General features: G+C 40.3%; 3 protein-coding genes across 5 annotated transcripts; 1 reads left to right on the forward strand and 2 right to left on the reverse strand.

Annotated features, from left to right (window-relative positions):
- Positions 1-1,044: 1,044 nt before the first annotated feature.
- On the forward strand, positions 1,045-11,025 carry LOC105282323 (SRSF protein kinase 3). Of its 3 annotated transcripts, none has more exons than XM_011344214.3 (6): positions 1,051-2,061; positions 2,677-2,890; positions 2,987-3,302; positions 3,521-4,102; positions 4,190-4,487; positions 4,616-11,025. In XM_011344214.3, the coding sequence occupies exons 1-6, from the start codon at positions 1,832-1,834 to the stop codon at positions 4,905-4,907; spliced, it is 1,932 nt and encodes a 643-aa protein (XP_011342516.1). In that variant the 5' UTR covers positions 1,051-1,831; the 3' UTR covers positions 4,908-11,025. The 3 variants fall into 3 exon arrangements, with proteins under 3 accessions (XP_019888199.1, XP_011342516.1, XP_011342517.1); XM_011344215.3 differs by having other exon boundaries at positions 2,695-2,890; XM_020032640.2 differs by having other exon boundaries at positions 1,045-2,061; positions 3,521-4,487.
- Positions 11,026-11,150: 125 nt separating this feature from the next.
- On the reverse strand, positions 11,151-15,637 carry LOC105282324 (sodium/hydrogen exchanger 8). Its single transcript, XM_011344216.3, has 5 exons — positions 14,256-15,637; positions 13,965-14,134; positions 13,518-13,892; positions 13,097-13,431; positions 11,151-12,331 (listed from the first exon to the last, which is right to left on the reverse strand). The coding sequence occupies exons 1-5, from the start codon at positions 15,520-15,522 to the stop codon at positions 12,307-12,309; spliced, it is 2,172 nt and encodes a 723-aa protein (XP_011342518.1). The 5' UTR covers positions 15,523-15,637; the 3' UTR covers positions 11,151-12,306.
- A 245-nt stretch (positions 15,638-15,882) lies between these two features.
- LOC105282325 (2-(3-amino-3-carboxypropyl)histidine synthase subunit 2) lies at positions 15,883-18,131 on the reverse strand. The gene is made up of 5 exons (XM_011344217.3): positions 17,857-18,131; positions 17,328-17,661; positions 16,761-17,242; positions 16,344-16,635; positions 15,883-16,087 (listed from the first exon to the last, which is right to left on the reverse strand). Exons 1-5 carry the CDS (start codon positions 17,992-17,994, stop codon positions 15,909-15,911), a joined length of 1,425 nt encoding a protein of 474 aa, XP_011342519.1. The 5' UTR covers positions 17,995-18,131; the 3' UTR covers positions 15,883-15,908.
- Between the last annotated feature and the right edge of the window lie 896 nt (positions 18,132-19,027).

The following is a 19,027-nucleotide window of genomic DNA, read 5'->3' on the forward strand; positions in this document are numbered from 1 at the left end:
CAGTTCACGCATCATGGCTCCAGCCAATGGGTTTATTCAATGGAAAGCATTGATAATTCGCTCTTACATCAAAATCGCCTTGAATATTATCTCGAGATATTTATCAGCGAATAGAACTCATCGGAATTGCGAACAAGTTGCGACTTGGCCAATAATCTCGCGTCAAAGACGAGAGCGTTTACGCTGCATCACGTTAAAAAGAGTACGCAATCCCCTATGCGACAGAAAACAAAGATATTCTTCCATGTGTCGCACGCGATACTAATGTGTAATTTGCTTTTTTTTTATTGTACAAAAAGGCCTTGGCCGCCATCCGACCTGATGTAATTTGCATCTCACCTCAGATGTTCGCAACATCTAGCACGCTCGATACCAATTACATGTACGTACGCGCATTAAGGGGATGCTGGAGTTGCTAGTGAACTATTTTTTCACTATAGCGATGGTAATTGCAGTTTCGAAAGTTCTCTTTATTGCTTGTGCAGAATAAAAAATCCTTTTCCACAAATGAAGTATAGATAGAAAAAAAGCCCGCTCTACAGGACTTTATATTCAAAATGGAAAAAAGTTAAAAACTTGCATTTGTCTTTTTTAACTTTTTTCCATTTTGAATATAAAGTCCTGTAGAGCGGGCTTTTTTTCTATCTATACTTCATTTGTGGAAAAGGATTTTTTATTCTGCACAAGCAATAAAGAGAACTTTCGAAACTGCAATTACCATCGCTATAGTGAAAAAATAGTTCACTAGCAACTCCAGCATCCCCTTAACCTAATAATTAATCTCGAACGCACAATCGTCGAGAGAAGGCGCAACGCCGAGCCGCGCACGTCGGCGCGCTCTGCCAAGAGGAGAAACGGAAAATCGACTAACGAGACGAGACGAGGAAAAATACGTTCGGCGGCGCACGGTGCGCCCCGTGAAAGATAAATAAATTGAGAAAAGGATCACCCAAGGTCCTCTCCGAGTTCGATCTCGATTTCTCTAGCGCAGCGCGAGAAGCAGCGCGATCACGATTACTGACTTTGCCTACGTAGTCAAAGATTCCTGACGATTAGTCGATTGCGGTAGAGCGCGCGATGAGGAGCGACGCCGCGGCCGAGACCGGCGACCGCTAGCTGCTACGTGTACGCAGGTGAAGCAAAGTGATCGCGCGGCGCGCGCGGAGGGAGAGCGTTTCGCGACCGCGGTTTTAGTCGCGAGCAACGCCGTTCGGCGCAGCGGAACGGCGTGTGAGGCGAGCTGTGGCGGTGGAGTGCGGATTCGTGCGGCGTCGACGACCCGCTGAGGGACGCGACGACACCTGCTCGGCGGTGACGAGGAGGCGCACGGTGACGCGCGTGGATACGCGCGTATGCATGTATGTACGTACATATGCGCGCGCGACGAACGAGCGGACTTACGTGCGTGCAGCGACGGCCATACTCAAACAACAGCCGAGCGGAGTGCGCGGCGCTGAGATGAAGCGATAATAGAGGTGAATCGAGAGAAAGAGGATCCCGCGGTAGGCGCGCGTGAGGCTACGAATTGGGAAGAGAGGCGACGGCAGCTCGAGTAAGCCAGGTCGAATCGAATCGCAGTGTGGTCGACGTGAGCGTTCCGATATATCGGTGCGCGAGGACGAGCCAACAGCAGCAGCAGCAGCAGCGGTGAAGAGAGTACGAAGGAGCGGCCGGAACGGGCGGAAGTGTGGGCCGTGCGTGCGTGTGTGCGAACGAACGAACGAACGAACGAACGACGTACGGACGTACGTAGGAAAGGGGGTAGCGGGCAGCAGCGGGCAGGGGGCCCGGGCGGTCGAGGCTTGGCGCGAGGGTCCAGTTGCCCACCGAGATGAGCGCCAAGACGGACGTCAACAGGCGAGTCCTGGCGATCCAAGCAAAGAAGAAGCGGCACAAGCCCAGCAAGCGCAAGGGCAAAGGCAGTTCCCAAGGCGAGCAGGACGCTCAGAGCTCCAAGGGGCCGCGGGGCGGCCAGGTGGCGGCCGCCACCGCTTTCGAGTACGCGGACTTCCCCTCGGACGCCCGTCTGCGGCTCGCTTACGCCAACGACAACGGGACCAGGTAACCCCGCGACGCCGATCGCGGCAGCCGGCATACCCGGCCGTTCCGAGATGGTAACGCGGTGTTGCGTTGCGTCACGCGCGTCGCTGTCGCACGAAACGAACGAGCGGTGCTGACCCGCCGTGCTGCACGCGTGCGGCCGTGAGTTTCCTCGTAAGTTGCGGTCACGCGCGCACTTTTTGTCACCACGCGTCCCGTTCGCGCTGTCACGTTCACGGTATACGCGCGCGGTGTACGTACCAGCTCCGGGATGCGTGCCGCCCGTCGTCGAATCGCCCTGCTGACTGACGCGCGTTTCGAACCCGCGTCCTATATTTTCGTTTATTCTTCCCTGTTCCGAGCTCCTCGTCGTGTCGCGTGTATTGCCGGGAGAGTCAGATGAATGGACAATTATCCACTTAAATAGTCTCTCTGAATATTGTAAACAGTAATAGCAACAATCCTGAATAAATTAAACTTTTTGTGTCCAAGAGTTTTCATCGATTTTGCTCAGTTTCATTTATGTCCCGCAGTTTGCTTGCGTTACGAGGGGTTAATTATTCTTTCTACTTTTTTTTTACTTACATTCGGTTAATCGCGTGTTATTATTTTTGTTTTATGATCGATTTGTCGTAGATTGGAACCGTGTCATAGTTCCAGCAATGAAACGATTGAGGACGACGATGAGGTGCTCAGCAGCGAGGACGAGGAGCAGGAGGACAGCAGCGACTACTGTAAAGGCGGGTACCATCCTGTGAAGATAGGAGACCTCTTTCTAAATCGCTATCACGTCACGCGCAAGCTCGGTTGGGGTCACTTCTCCACTGTTTGGCTCTGCTGGGATTTACAGGTATGTACAGGCTAAAATGTGACTCTGGTTATTTTTTTCCTATACCTACATAAATAAATACACCTACATATGGGATATTTTCAAACTATTCTGCAGGACAAACGTTTTGTGGCGCTTAAAGTTGTGAAATCCGCATCCCATTTCACTGAGACTGCATTGGATGAAATTAAGTTATTAAAAGATGTGCGCGATACGGATCCCATCGATCCTAAGCGCAATAAGACCGTCCAGTTGCTCAATGACTTCAAGATCAGCGGCATTAATGGTCTGCATGTTTGCATGGTATTTGAAGTGCTTGGACATAATCTTCTCAAATTGATTATAAAGTCAAACTACAGAGGGATTCCAAGAAATAACGTTAAACGCATCATCAGACAAGTCCTCGAAGGTCTCGACTATCTTCATAATAAATGTAAGATGATTGATCATTGGAAATCTAGTTATTTGATCAGCTTTACACACTGTAATTTAACCCTTTCAAAACCTCTCGGGACATACGGGGTCCCGTCGAAAGAAAAAGCCCGTTTTGAAAGAGTTAACAGAACACTGCGGGTCTGAAATCTGAAAGAATATCTCATGACGATTTTGACAAAATTTCTTACATGTCTAATATATTGAATTTCATTTTAGGTAAAATTATTCATACAGACATTAAACCCGAAAATGTTCTTGTGTGCGTCGACGAGACTTACATACGGAAATTAGCTTGCGAAGCAACAGAATTGCATTCTATGGGGGCAAAGTTACCGGTATCTCTGATATCTACCGCGCCGAAGGAGTTTCAGGAGCCCACGCCGAACTCCAAGATGTCCAAGAACAAGAAGAAGAAATTGAAGAAGAAGGCCAAGCGCCAAAACGAGCTCCTGAAAAAGCAGATGGAGCAGATCGAGGAGCTCGATGAGCAGAGCAAACTCGTGAATAGCACGAGAGAGAACGGGGAGGTCGAGACGAACAGTCTCGATCAGGATCTCAATACGGAGAGCATAGAGGACAATACGGAGAGCAAAGGTTCACCCGACATCTCGGAGCCGTCCGCGCCTTCCTTGCACATGAACGGGGTCGATGGTTTAGCGGGCGGCGAGAAGATACAGAATCCATCGCCCGAGGAAGAATCCGAGAAGATGGACAATGTAACTCTGTGCGACGTGGAGAAAAGCTGCGGTGAAGGTGTGCTACCACCCGATCCGGAGGACACCGACGAGTGCAGCGAAGGTGGAGTAATCGCCGCGAGCTCGCTCTTGCCTTTCCTATTTTTTTGGCTCCGATTCTACTTGGTCATTATACTCACTATACTTGTAGGTCGCAGATCGTTAAATCCACCGGAGAGTAAACAATTGAAACGGGCGTCCGTGTCGCCCCTGGATCCCGCCATAATGGAGTGTGAGGTCGACGTGAAGATAGCGGATCTCGGAAACGCGTGTTGGGTTCATAAGAAATTCACGGACGACATTCAGACTCGTCAGTACAGGTCGCTCGAGGTTCTGTTAGGCTCGGGATACGACACCTCTGCCGATATATGGTCCACCGCTTGTATGGCGTTCGAACTGGCGACCGGTGACTATCTCTTTGAACCGCACAGCGGCAAAGATTATTGCAGGTAATCGATCGATTATTGTGTATAACTTTGTATAATTCTTTTTAATTAATTTAATTTTTATAATTACTTTCCCATTACGCCGTTTTAATGATCTTGGTGTCGAATCTTGATATCCATTCTTGTTTCAGAGATGAAGATCATTTGGCCCATATTATCGAATTGCTAGGAGAAATACCAAGACGTATCGCACTCTCGGGAAAAAACTCGAAGATATATTTTAATAAGAAGGGTGAATTGAAGCACATCACCGGATTAAAGCCGTGGGGCCTGTATGAAGTGTTGACGGAGAAGTACGACTGGACGCCAAGCGAAGCGCGCGAGTTCGCAGAGTTCCTAACACCGATGCTCGAGTTCAATCCGAGCATGCGAGCTACCGCAGCCGAGTGCCTGAAGCATCCGTGGCTGCAAATCAAAAAGTGATCGCGTTTTTTATTGTTTTACCTGTAACATCCCCCTCAACTTTCATCTCGGTCCTTACCACCGCCGCCCAAATGTCGCAATCACAAAATCAAGAGAGTGTGTAATAGGAAGCCGGAAACATTTGCGTCACGTTAAGTGTCATTTTCGTACTGAAAAAAATCATACTTCACGTACGATGGAGCAAGTGTACATTATTTCACGAGTGTACGCACACTAGAAAAACTGTTTGATATACGAATTACGGAAACGAATTGTAACATATTATATTATATTAATCATACGTACGATACGATACGATACGAGCGTGTCTCCGCCTGGGGAAAATGTTACGAAACCGAAAACGTTTCGAGAAGATTGTTATATACCCTTTACAAACGGTGATTTGACAATATCGCGAAAGTCGCCCCCCCCCCCGCCCTCCCCACAAGGAAACCTCTCGAGCGTAGCGAGAGCGAAGTGTCGCAAAATCCGGAAATTCGTTCGAGACAAAGATCTTGCAACATTCCGCTAACTTCTATATATAACAGCCGCGCGCGTGCTTCCTAACGTAACACTCTCAACACATCGGCTGACCATTTGTGTAGCTAGACTTGTTAAATCATATTTTTAATCAGTGATGAGAGAAGTTAAATTAAAAAAATATCATAGTACTTTATACATACATACATATACATATTACTTTACACATTTCTGTTGCATACTTCGTGCTTGTCATTTAATTTATCTGCGAATTATTCCAAGAGTCGTGGGACCTACTCGGGAAATGTATTGAGGGTTCACGGGCGGGCTCGATACGTACGTCTGGTTTAAAATTAGGACTCATTGCCTTGACTCAGTTATCCGTATGTAATTTTATAAACCGCACACCGGTCGCTCTCTCTGTAAATTCTTGCCAACAAATTGTCGGGAGATCGCAATGTGACAGAAGTGGCTACTTAATTAATATTTTATGTCTACCTCAATGTATACTTGAGCCGATTAGAAATACTCATGAACGTACACGCGGGTAAACAAGGGACACTCGCATACGCATGTAAATTCAAGTAAATGGATTTGTATATTGTACAGATAATTAAAAGAGTCGGTCACTAGATTCTTGGTACACTATAATTAACGTGGACGCCAATTGGGATAAGATGATGCATGCACGACACGTTTGCGAGTCACTCGATTCGATGTAAAATTGATTTGATTTGTAAGATAATGAAAAAAGAAATAGCTCTTTCATTATTCTCCAGAGGCAACTAAATTTGATTATTGACTGCACCATCGGTAAGATCGCAATTGCGTACTGTACGTATCATAAGATATAGCATAAGTTTACAATTAAAAACTATCAATTAGAAAAAAAATTCCAACGTATGATCACGTATATGTATGGCAATAAGATTAACATCATTGTATGCAATATTTGCGACTTTTGCATGAGAAAGATGTTGTGCAATTTGTCTTGTTCCATTGTGATGCCCCGTGATGCCGACATAATGACGAATATTTCTGTTTGTTACGAACTTTTGTTAATCCAAACACCGTATACATAATGTACAATTACAAAGAGCAAGAGAGTGTATATCGCAGATAGGGTTTTGGTGCAAACGCAGTGAACAATCTTAACGAGAACATTGAGTTTCGTACGAACCTTTTTGCTTGTTTTGGTGAATACTGACTGACTGACTACTGAGCTCTCTGCCGATAATGTCTTCTATTTTGTAAAAACGAAAAAAAGCGAAGCAGTGCGTTCAATTGGACCCCTACATAAATTATTACACACGTCGACGAATTCGATTCATGCTTCCGGCAGAATGTTCTGTCTTTCGCTTTGTCTGCCAGTTCAAAGTCGTTTCGTAAAAACATTCGATCGAATTGCGTGGAGATGCGTGCGTACGTGGAAATCATTATAATGTATAAATACCTTGTCACTTATTGCGATTACATCATCCCGGGTAAAAGAGGAAAATACTCTCGTAAAAATACACAGCGTTATGATCTGTTTTAACACCTTGCATTTTTTATTTATTCTATTTTCGATCAACTTTAATTAATGACGTCTCTATTCGATTGCGCGATTACTTCAACACGAATCTGTATAGACACGCAAATTTTAATTTATTAAAAATCGACGAGTTTATTCTTAAGTGTTTTGTTTATTGATTTCCATTATGTTCTTTCGGACACTCAGGCATCATTATTAATTTAACAATGAACTTTATGTATGTATATGTTGCGACTGAAATATTAAAAGAGCAGGCACTCGCTTTTTAAAGCTGCTAAATTTTTAGTACAAAAGATAGGCAGTAGATTAGGCGAGAGATTTGATGAAGAAGTGCCTCTTCTACCCGCGCTACAATTAATATCGGATACGTAACGATGCGTTTATATGCAACTTAATCTGTTGATGCAAATTCGACGCAGTCTAAAATTTGTGTTACATGTTATCTGTTTATATGTTATTTTTGTATTTTTCCTGCAACAGTTACATAGCTGTTTCGTGAATCTCATGTCTCCGATGACACGGTGATCGTAGCGAATCTGTACATAATGAAGACCTTAGTGGATAATATTCAATATCGTTTTATGAGAAACACGGCCGATGAAATCCGTTATTATTATATAAAGAGAAGGGCAGCGATCACAACTCGATTTGATAGTCAATTTTCTCATTAATATCTCCTCGTTACGCGTAATAGAGAAAGTATTTCTAAATCAAACTTGACATGGAGCTTTCGCTCGATCATGCTTGAGCCCTAATGTCACTTGTAAGATTTCAGAATTCGCGTAATTTGAGAAACTCTAGAAATCCGTAAATTCCGAGAATCTGTGCATCTCGTTGAGGGTCGAATATTTAAGGACAAGGATCGGAACCGGTACAATTTCGAGCAAATTCAAGCTTTAAATATTATATAGACACGTAAAGAGGAACGGCATAACTATAAATAGAGCAACTAAATTGCTTAATATTGAAATTAGAGTTATTCGTAAAAAGAACTCGATTTCACATTATTTCAATACCATTTCTTGAAACGTGTATTAAAAATTAAAAAGAAAAGTTCACATGAATATTACGACGAGTAAAGGAATCATTCCCGCGTGTTTATAGTATAAGACTGTTAAATAACTTGGCCAAGTTATATATACCGGTTTCTATCTTCAGTTAGAAGATACTGAGGAAGTATCGATCGAAGTGCGCTGATGAAGAGAGCGCACGCTTCTGTCGATACGTTATGGCACAAAAAGCATAATTAACATGAATCAGATTGTTGAATAGGATTGACACCTTAGACGACGACGAGCCAGTGCGTAGGCATCGAGATCGCAGCGAGATCATCATTAGATTAAACCGAAGCTCAATACCACACATTGCTGACGGCTAGTCTACCGATTTCTGTGACCGTGTGCGACTTCGCGTCATCACGTCGATAGACCATTCTCGTCCTGATCACATAGATAATGTTAATTATTTCATATTAATATATCATATGTACCATACATATATATATTAATATCTTTAGCGCTCTCTATAAATATATATAAACTCATATGGATATATATATATATACATAAAAAGATAACTTACGTAGGTGTGACTCGCTGCTTGGCGTTAGTCTATAGTTAGGAGGAAATTAACAAACAATAACAGTAAACTGTGTATAGATCTTGATGTACGAGATATCCCCATCCGTCTCTGAGTTTCGAGCGGATAATTTTATTTGTGAAAAGTAGAGAGAGAGAGAGGAGGAAGGGACAGAGGAAACATGAGACAGTCTCAAAGCGCTCCTTTGCCATAAAGGAGATTGAGATTTCTCGGGTATATATACATACTATATATATATATTCGCCAATGTGAATGATCAGGGATGGTCGGACGAGAGGGAAAACGGTGTATAATATACAGGGACCCAATATTGAAATTCACCAGGGACTCATGTTCCAATCGGTAGATTCTAAACGTTGTTTCGAGCAAGACGGACTTGCTTAATCAGATATACTAATCGTTGAAGACTTTGAAAGTGTTAATCTGATGCAATGCACCAATATTTATGAATTATAATACTTTGGGATCGGAGCAACCAATATCACATTATGTTTTAAAGATGAACGTATATTCTATATTAGGATCCTAGAAATGAAATTGGAAGGAGGCGACACGTGGCATCTATCGAACGCGCCTATTCGAGCACGTCAAATAGATCTTCGACATTTCTTTTCTTCGCGGTCGAGTTCGACATTGGTTGCTGTCTCGTTCCAAAAATGATTGATGGTACACGATACATTGTACGACGCTAAACGCACAGCGAAACTCTATCGTGGGAGTCGTCGGTCGTTCTTATAAACGCTGAGACGTGCGGATCCGTATCAACTGCCTTCAGCAGTGAATATCGGTAACAGGACGCGTGAAAACAAAAATCTGAAGACGAGGACTGAGGAATGTGGCCTTGATCGAGGAGGAGGATCACGTCGACGTAATAAAATTACAATCGCAAATGCTTTGTCGAAAGGATATTGTTGCGCGGTCTCCTCTTTAATCTTAAGAAGACAAAAGAAATCTCGAGGAAATTGGAGTTGCGACGTGGCACGCGTGAAAATTTTTCGAACGAGAGGAGGATCAGAGAGCTGCTTTGCTACCAAACACCAAGTTTTATTATATATAAGTCGCAACGCGCGCGCGAGATATTGTAAATATTACGAGGATAAATCCGGCGCAGAGTTTTGCACATTTTTAGAAGAGAGCTCGCGATATTAGAGTCCACGACGACGATCGAATCGCAGAGGGCTGGCAGAGATCCCTTCGAATGGATCGCAATAAAATGTACCAGCGACTATATATATATATATATATATTGGATTAATCACTCGGAAAGACGCACGTATTCGGTCGCGCGAGAGACGCAAAGTCAGCATACGATAATATTATTATTATCTCACTGATTGGTACATAGTCATACTGGTCTCGTAGCGTTATAGAGCCATTTAAACTCTGCATGCTTAGCCAATTTGCGTCCGCCGACAAGTCCGTGAGGGCCCGTCGCGACGTTAATAAGGGTGTAAAACTATCGATACAGGCGCGCATAGGCGTTTACGATACGTGACGGTCATCTTTACAAGTTTATCGAGCTGAAACGGGACATGCAAATTATAGCGAACTGAACCCGGATGACGTGTGCGAGAAAAACCGACTGGAGCATCGGGACAGAGAAGCAGCGCCGGCGTTTTGCCGCGCTTCTCTCCCAGACAATATCCCAGATTAGCGCGATAAAAATATGCCCTTTGTCACGACTACTGGCTGGGCGATTAAATCGCGAGAGGACCGGAGGGATGGAGCTCGCTTGGTTGACTAATCAATCCACCTGATCGCGTCGCACGAGTTGTACATGACCCCAAGATACGAAGGAATATAAGAGAAATTGTAGCGTCGCGCGTCGTTAAGTCTTGCTTGAAATAAATTGCTTGAATTAATTTCAGAGATTAATGTAGAAACTTGAGTAATTTCATTTGTCAGTCGCACGTTAAAGCGAGTGTTTTTTTTATCCGCTATTCATCGGAGCCGTACGATTACTTTCTAATAGGAGAGAATAGTCATCCTTGTGCAAAGAACTGTCGCTTTCTCAATTGTGTCACAGTCTCGTATCCGAAACACCCGTGACACGATTGACTCTCCATTCTCTGTATTCAACAATATCGCGTAGCGAATGAATAATTGTCATCAGTCTGAATTTCGTTCTTTCTTCTTTTGCAGCACGATTGTTTAAAGATGTATATCAAACTGCATTCGTTCGTCCGAGAGCGTACCGTACAATCAAAGTCGTGCAAACTCTTCTCATGGTACGTGTACGAATTACGATGCCGCGAAGAAGTCTCAAGAACACCGAATAATCATGGCTAATGTATTGTATACTAATGTCTTATGCTCCAGTCGCTCAATGTACGACCACGCGAGGCATTAAAAACTCTAGAACATAATAAAATAGCGATAACGAATCGAACGAATAAATGGATTTGATGTTTAGACGCTGCCTCCGTTATGTGCCCTGCCGCAAAAAAAAGACACAGGAAACCATGTATTCACCCTCCGAGAGCGATATATATAATATGAAAAATAAATTCGCAACAAACTAAACTAATATGCTGTTTTTCTTTTAGATGCTTTTTCCCTCATTGTCACGTACGTGCCATGTTTCATCTGTTATATGTTGGAGAAAGCGAGTAGAGCGGACTGGAATGAATTTTACGAGAATTAGCAATTTGATTAAATATATCACAAATTATATCACTTTTATTCTCCCTGAATGATTACCACGATTTATGATCATAGAAAGTGCAATGTACAATATATTCACATTTTTCTAAGCATACTCTAAGATACTGGACAAAGAATATTTCATAGAGTGCGAGATATAACTTGTTACAGCATTATCTTCCCTCTTGTATCATTATAATTACAGATATACCAGTTACAACCTGTTGTATATCGTCTATCAAATGTACAATATCAATTACATGAATTTCACTCGATTTTCGTTACAACGATAATACAGTACATCATCGCTGGCTACATCCGTCAGCTGATTTCTAGCTATGAAATTTATACGATGGGTTAATGCTCGACCTCAAGGAAGCAAGATAATGCAGTTATACATATATCCTCCCACGAGTGATATGATACGAAACATACGCTTGCAAATGTTCACGGCAAATCATATATTTTCTTCTCGTAATAATACCGTCGTACATAAATAATAATTAAGAAACAGATTTTGTTCAAACTTCAATCTGTCTTAATTATTGTTCATTGAGTAATTGTAATTTTACATCACTTTCAATCACGTTGCTCGTATAAACATTTTTGGCAAGATTAAACATGTGATTAATATTATATTGTGCAAATAGCATCTTTAGAACATAAAAGTGTACTTCCGTCCAGAATAAAAATATAGTCGGGTAATCTTGCGTGAAGGAGACAAAAACAATTCAACTAGTATGTCTTATACACCTATTTAAATCAACCTTTGCTAAATACTATTGCTAATTTGTCAAATTTATTTAAATTTAAGTAACTTATTACTTACTAAAATAACAGTTATTAAATAAGTTAAATACTAAACCTGATATAATATTCCTTCATCATTATAATACATTATTGTACAGAAGATTTCGTTGTTTCTTCGGAATATCATAGTTACGATTAATAATCATTTCATATGTGCATAACAAGACCGACTGAATAGAAATCTGCTTGTTTATACATATCTCTAATACTACTGAAAGTATCAGATCGCAATAATATAATTTTCATGCATTCAACAAATGTATATTACATAACTAGAAAATCGAATGGAACAAGATTATCGGATGGATAGATAAGTAAATATAATCCGCTACACTAGTGGAAACTAGTTGGATTTTAATCAGACCAATCCTCCTCAGTTCTGCAAATTAATAGCACTTTTGTTAATATGTTAAGATTTCGTTACTGAGATTAATTTGTTATTCAAATTAATCAAGCCCACCATCACCAAGTCGTTTTTTCAAGAAAGCAAGCATGTGGAACAATACACTGCTGCTCGTTTCGTAAGCAATATTCTGATGATTTATATATAAAAAGATGTAGGAATAATACTATGTAAATGTATGTACAGATTGAGAAAGCAAAAAAAAATAAATTACGAAAATAATCGAAGTTATTAACATTTTTTTGAAAATTTTACTCAGATTGTAGCTGTATAAAATTTGCAATATTCCACAACTCTTTCATCCGTTTTCTCTATATTCCAAATGATTACCTGTAAACTATGAAATAATGAGAATATTATATGAAATAAAGCTTAATACAGGAACATGAAACATAATAGTAATTGATATAAAATGCCCGCAATCACAGATTAATTAGGCAAATCAAAAGACGGCGAATCAAAAGACAGATAAAAATTAAACGTATGTACACAAAATTGTATAAACCTTCCCTCAGTCCACTGGGACTGGGTAATGCGAGTTAAAGTAATTTTTGTTCATGAAAAGATCTATGTCATACTGTAGATTTAATACTGAGGTGTTAATAAATACTTATATACACGCCCACTCACAAGTAATATAAATATTTGAAAGCACGAAGAGCTCAGCACACTGAAGAACACACCACACACGCACACGCACGCGCGCGCACACACAAAATAAATTAAATACTTAATATAGACCCGTGTCTAGGACGGCCGTTTTTCTCCTTTCCATTCGGTAGATCTTTGCTCGTTCCAGTGACGTTGAGGTTTAATTGCGCGGTCGAAGCCGTGGTCGTTGCCTCGTCATCCGATTCGAGTGGACTGATCCTGATGGCTTGATACCACTGATTCGTCAAATCCGTCATCTGCGATTTGCAGTCCTTCAACTCCTGCTGCGTGAATCGCCTCGTGAAGAATGGGATAAAGAATTTCAGATCCCATCTCGCGAAACCGCGTATCCGCGATTGCAGAAAGGATACTTCCATCTCCTCTTCCGTGAGTTCCGATAAATGTTCGGAATCTATAGTTTGTCCCTGTGAGATAAAATTATATGTAATTACTCATACGTACGTAAATTCACACACGTAATTAATTGTGTTACAAGATTTTTTCTAATTACCCATTCTCTAGTTTTGCTCAACGTGACTTCTTTATCTTTCTTCTTTCTCCTGCCACTGCTGTTCTTTTGCTTCTTTTCAGCTCTCAAGAATTTCAGTAGAGGCATGGTGGATCCGCCAAATATTAAAGTCGTGAATAATACGATAATAAGTGTCGTTGTTATGATAACGTGGCGCGTCTCGTCGCTAAAATCCAAGTGAAGGGACAGTGCATACGAAATGGCACCGCGCAAACCGCTGAACCACATGATGAACATCATTTTCTTCGTGATTTGATGCTCGCGGAAACGATTAACGAGTAAGGCGAGTGGAAAGATGTTGGCGGCTCTTCCGATTAGACACAAGATCAAGGACCAAACAACCAACGCTGGCTCAAACTGTTAAAAAGGAAAAAAAGAACGTGATTAAAAGATTCCAAGATTATGCGATCTAGTATATGATAAACTTACCCTATGTCTGAAGCTAAACAGTGCTAGTCCCAAGTATGCAAAAACGCAAGTCTCGGCTATGAAGGCCAATGTTCGCATTGTTTGTTGCATCGTAATCTGTGTAACGGTTGACAAGTTGAAATGTGTGTAATGTGACATGACTATCCCATTGAACAGAATTGCCATAATTCCTGTAACAAGAGTATAATGTAATAAGTAAATAATACACAATTTTGTATTAAAAAGATTATTATATATTCAGGTATTTTTGTAAAATAGAAATTTGCAAGTAAATTTATACGTAGCGTTTACCTGACAATTGTATGCCTTCTGCCAAGACGTATGGTGCGTATGTAAAAACCAACATTATGCCAAATTCCAGAGATGGGTTCTTCCTGAGATCTACGTGCTTCAACAGCAGCGCGCTTATCAGGGCAAAGACCACGCCAATCCCCGCTGATGCAAAGAACATGAGGCAAAATCGATTCAAGCCAAGTATAATAGCCTCGCTGGTCGTTGTCGCATTATTGGACTCGAGAACGGAAGTCGTTAGTACGATGGAAATGGCATCGTTCAATATTGATTCTCCAAAGACCAACATGTTCAGGACCGGATCGACATCCAGCGCGTGAAAGATTGCGACCGTGGCGACAGGGTCCACTGCCGATATCAGCGATCCAAATGCGAAACTCTCGACGAAACTGAGTTTGTACGCTACTTGCGCCAAACCTAGTAGGTAGATCCCAGCTCCGATGACAAACGCAGAGATGGCTGTCCCGAATATGGCGAACACTAAGATACTGCCAATGTTTTGGAAGAAATTTCCTTTATGCAGATTGTATCCCGACTCGAATATGATGGGCGGCAGCAACACCAGGAAAAATGCGGTTGGCGAGAAGGCTTCCTCCTTCCTCCAGTTCGCTATGTTCTGATGCGACATGAGATTTATGATCATGCCAATTGCGGCGCCCAGGAAAACGATTACCACCGACTCGGGGAGATACTGGAAGTTGGTTTGCAGCATCAGATGTATCAGCAGTATGCCCAGTGCCAAGACGCACAGTACAAAAAATATGGACATCGAGCTGTTATGCTCCTCCTCGGCGGAGCCCTTGTCAGGAAGAACTGGTTCCGCTGGAGCAACAGTGGTCGTGCTGGTATTTGTGACATTGGCAATATCTGGAGCTGGCGATGATACGAGGATGTCCGTTGCATTCTTATCATTGGTAGGACCTGGTGACACTGTGCCAATCCTCTCGGTTGTCTGATTGTTCGCGACATTGTCAGGTTGCAGCGGACTTAAAGTTGTGACTGAAGGCTTTGTCGTCGTCGAGCTGACGTTGCTACGGACGGTGTCATTTGTGCTGTTCGCAGGTTGCGCGGTGCTAGATAATTCTGGTAAAATACTGATACTTCTCGTGACGTTTAAAGCATTCGGGCTATCCGTTCCTACGGGCGTAGACTTATTGACGGCCTCAGTTTTGAGGTTAACCGCCTCTTCCGCGTGCGATATGTCACACAGCAATAAAATCCCGACGACAAGACTCCACTTACACGACAATGCTTGAAACATTGCCATTTTCAACGGTGAAACATTATTTTACAAGTAGCAGAAAATAACTTTGCGATATCTTGGAGGAGAATGACGTTTCGTGTGACTAGTCAGGTCAAGCTGACTCATACATCAGTCCATACAAGTGACGAAAATTCCCTAGATTATAATCAATTGCACTAAAAGAAAATTGAAATACGTATACGTATTTACATGTAGGTTTGCAAGAAATTCATGGAGTCTTTTTTACTTCAACTTTAGCAAGGTCGCTATTGCACAATATATTGCGTCGAAATATAAAAGCATGAATGCATCCGGGATTCTTTCTTCCGCTGCATAATTCTTAACACATCTCTTTGAATAACAAAGAATAAATAAAAATATTACTTTGATTTATAAATACTATATTTATATTACATTTGTGCATTGTCATTATCGTTTGTGCTTAAAGATTCATTCGTATATTCCCATGCTAGTCCAGTACGGCCAATTTCTGCCGGTCGTACAGGATCCTCGCCTAATCTTTGTTCGACACCTTTCCAGGATCTTTCTTGCAAGTATTGTGCTCCAGCCTTACCAATGGCAATGGTACCTGATAAAACATTTTAAAGTACAATCCATGATGATGAAAAATTATATTAATACCAAGCTGTAACAATTCTGTTACATATTTCATTATATAACTATATAACTAAAATGTATGAAAGACATGTTTTTCTTTGATTTTCTTAAAACCATTGATTGATTTTAGTCAAGAAATTAATTATATGTGCCGACCTAAGATGTAACATTATGTAATGTTTTATTAAGTCTCAGAAGTTTCTCGATGACAAATAAATCAATGATACCTGATGAACGGAGTGTTAGAGCACTCATTTGGTCTGTACATAAAGCATCATCCTCGGAATTTCTTACATCACCGGTAATGAGAGAAACATCCGAGTCAACTGATGGCTTAAAGTCAACGTAGTGATGACCGCCAGGTAATATTTGCCGAAAGTCCATAAAATATTGCGGACAAAACTCCCTCGCGCTATTAAATGCCAGCTCAACTTCGTACGGTGTAAGCATAGGTCTTAAGAATTCTCTTGAATCAAACACCTCGTTTTCTGGACAAGCTACCACGACGAAAGCATCAATCTGAAATGAAAATTAGAAGTACTTATTGGTGTAACTATACAAAGAGATAAAATTATAAATTAAAACCAAATAATAATAATATAATTTATAAAACCAAATTTAAAGTTGACTGCATCTCGACATACCTCTGGGAAGTTTGCAAGCTTGGCAGGATTCAGCTTTCCTACGCTGAGGATGTAAGATTTCTTTTTCTTCTGTTTGAGAGTTCTTTTCACTGTATTTACAGCTGTCAAGTACTCCTGAATGCCCAATGTGGCCACCACGATTCCCACAACTTTGGCATCCTTCAATTTTTCTATCAAGAATCTTCTCCGTTTCAACCAGGGTGTGTTTAGTGCCTCAAACTCATTTATCTCACCATTTGCGAAACAGTACCATCGTTTCACAGGTATACCCATTGCTAATATCGCAAGTGTTTTCCCTTCCTCGCCCAGAAAGAATCCTTCATAATCCTGTATGTTATACCCATTTTCTAACGCGTAATTTCTGCCCAAGATGATCGAGGCCGGGCCTGTTTTCACATCAGCGTATTCGACATTCGACGTGCAATTTAATTTGGACAAAACTAGATGCTTGTACGTAGGTTTTAACGTATTATATACGTTTTCTGTAATAGTTATATATAATGTGCACAACTTTTTATTAATTATAATGATAATTAACATTTTCTCTGTAATATCTCAAATATTTACCGATTTGATGTGCATGTGCCACATCGTAGAAAATTAAGATTTTCCTTGCGCAATCTGGGAAGATCTGCTTAAATTCATTACTAAGTTTTGTTGTGTCAAGTGACTTTTTTGGTAAAACGTGAAAAACTGGTAAGCGAGTTGTAGGATTCAGACAAGCGTGTCCAAAATGTATTATACCATCTGCATTAATGTGCTGGGCTGCTATTTCATCGACGCAACAACTACCGCAAGTCGTATCGCCCAAGATATATACCTTCTGCCCTACATCTTTTTCCAAACGTAGTGCAACCTCTACGGAGTCTGCTAATAAATTATCTGGGAATTGTAAGCACACCTATATAAATAAAAATTGCAATTGTAAATAAATATATACCTAGCAACAGAATTTAAATTTACGGCCATTTGTACTAATAGTTATAGCAAAATCCATATTAAACAAATATATATGCATGTATATGAATTAACAATTTGAGATTCTAGTTATAACTTTTGTATGTGCATAGTTTTTTTAAAAATGTATATTTTATACCTGTTTTAACGCATTCGTCTGAATCCACTCGGCGCACTTTCTTACGTCGTATGGATCATCTTGAGGATCTTGAGCATTTGGAAATTCAGTCGGTTCCACTTCGTCTTTCGCAGGTTTTCCGGTTGCTAACGAGATCATATCGAAATAGAAAAAAAAAAGTTAAGAAATCAACAGAGAAACTGCTTATTTTTATCGTGTCACTGAAATTCTTGCGGCGAATCTTCACGAATGAGGTTAACTTGTAATCTGTGCAGCTGCACGTGTTGCACTTCCGCACAATTGCCTCCCGTGTTTTTTCCCGCCCAAAAAAATTTTACAACTTCATATTGTTCTATTTTAAATAAAGAGAAACTGAAAATGTTTAGCTACAAAAGATTGAAATATTGAATTTATCACTCGTATTATTATATTTCCTTTTTTTGTGTATTTCAGTTTTTGTATGTTTTGTTGAAGGGATAATGTGTACGTGAGAAAAGAAAATTGAAAGAAATGTAAAAAGTGTACGTGGAAAAAGTTTTTAATTTGAAAGACTTACTTTAATAATGTAATATATATTATATATTATATTATTGAAAAAAATAAATATATATATATTATTATATTAAAAAAATATAAAACTCCATTTCGTATGTGTAAACATTTGATTCACATAAAAGCAATGCAATTTAGGCCAAAGAAGAAAATACTGATAAAAGAATTTAACACAGAAACTTATACACATAAAATTTAGACATAACAATAAGTAAATAAATTGATAATTATTATTCTTATAATTTTGTTCTCTTTTTTGTATATTACAACCGATATTGATTCTTACATTCATATAAGAATAAATAAAATACAACATTCGGTATAAAAGTTTTCGTATAAAAAACATATATAATTATATACATACATATATATATATATATATATATATTATATATATAATTTTTTATACGCAAATCAAGAACATATTCTTTCATTTGCAGTCTTCTCATTCAAAAAAGAAAGAAAGACAAGTTTGTAAAAGAGTAAAATTGTAACATAAAATGAAATTATAAAATAGATACATATAGATATATATGACGTACGTGATACTGCCGGCTTTAAAAAAACATGTACCTTTAAAAATATACAATATCGTTCTTTTCTCTTATTCATTTTTACGTATTATATATATGTACATATT

Source organism: Ooceraea biroi, chromosome 5 (genome assembly GCF_003672135.1).
Source record: "Ooceraea biroi isolate clonal line C1 chromosome 5, Obir_v5.4, whole genome shotgun sequence".
NCBI lineage: Eukaryota > Metazoa > Arthropoda > Insecta > Hymenoptera > Formicidae > Ooceraea > Ooceraea biroi.

What these genes read in the sequence shown, in the direction of transcription:
- LOC105282323 (XM_020032640.2), top strand. Translation starts at nt 1,832, where the DNA reads ATGAGCGCCAAGACGGACGTCAACAGGCGAGTCCTGGCGATCCAAGCA. An exon ending in GGCTCTGCTGGGATTTACAG is followed by an intron (nt 2,891 to 2,986) that starts GTATGTACAGGC and finishes ACTATTCTGCAG; the next exon opens with GACAAACGTTTTGTGGCGCT. An exon ending in AGCGGCAAAGATTATTGCAG is followed by an intron (nt 4,488 to 4,615) that starts GTAATCGATCGA and finishes TTCTTGTTTCAG; the next exon opens with AGATGAAGATCATTTGGCCC.
- LOC105282324 (XM_011344216.3), bottom strand. Translation starts at nt 15,522, where the DNA reads ATGGCAATGTTTCAAGCATTGTCGTGTAAGTGGAGTCTTGTCGTCGGG. An exon ending in AGAAGGCATACAATTGTCAG is followed by an intron (nt 14,135 to 14,255) that starts GTAAACGCTACG and finishes CTCTTGTTACAG; the next exon opens with GAATTATGGCAATTCTGTTC. An exon ending in AACGGCCGTCCTAGACACGG is followed by an intron (nt 12,332 to 13,096) that starts GTCTATATTAAG and finishes ATTAATTTGCAG; the next exon opens with AACTGAGGAGGATTGGTCTG.
- LOC105282325 (XM_011344217.3), bottom strand. Translation starts at nt 17,994, where the DNA reads ATGATCTCGTTAGCAACCGGAAAACCTGCGAAAGACGAAGTGGAACCG. An exon ending in AGACGAATGCGTTAAAACAG is followed by an intron (nt 17,662 to 17,856) that starts GTATAAAATATA and finishes TTATTTATATAG; the next exon opens with GTGTGCTTACAATTCCCAGA. An exon ending in GGCACATGCACATCAAATCG is followed by an intron (nt 17,243 to 17,327) that starts GTAAATATTTGA and finishes TAACTATTACAG; the next exon opens with AAAACGTATATAATACGTTA.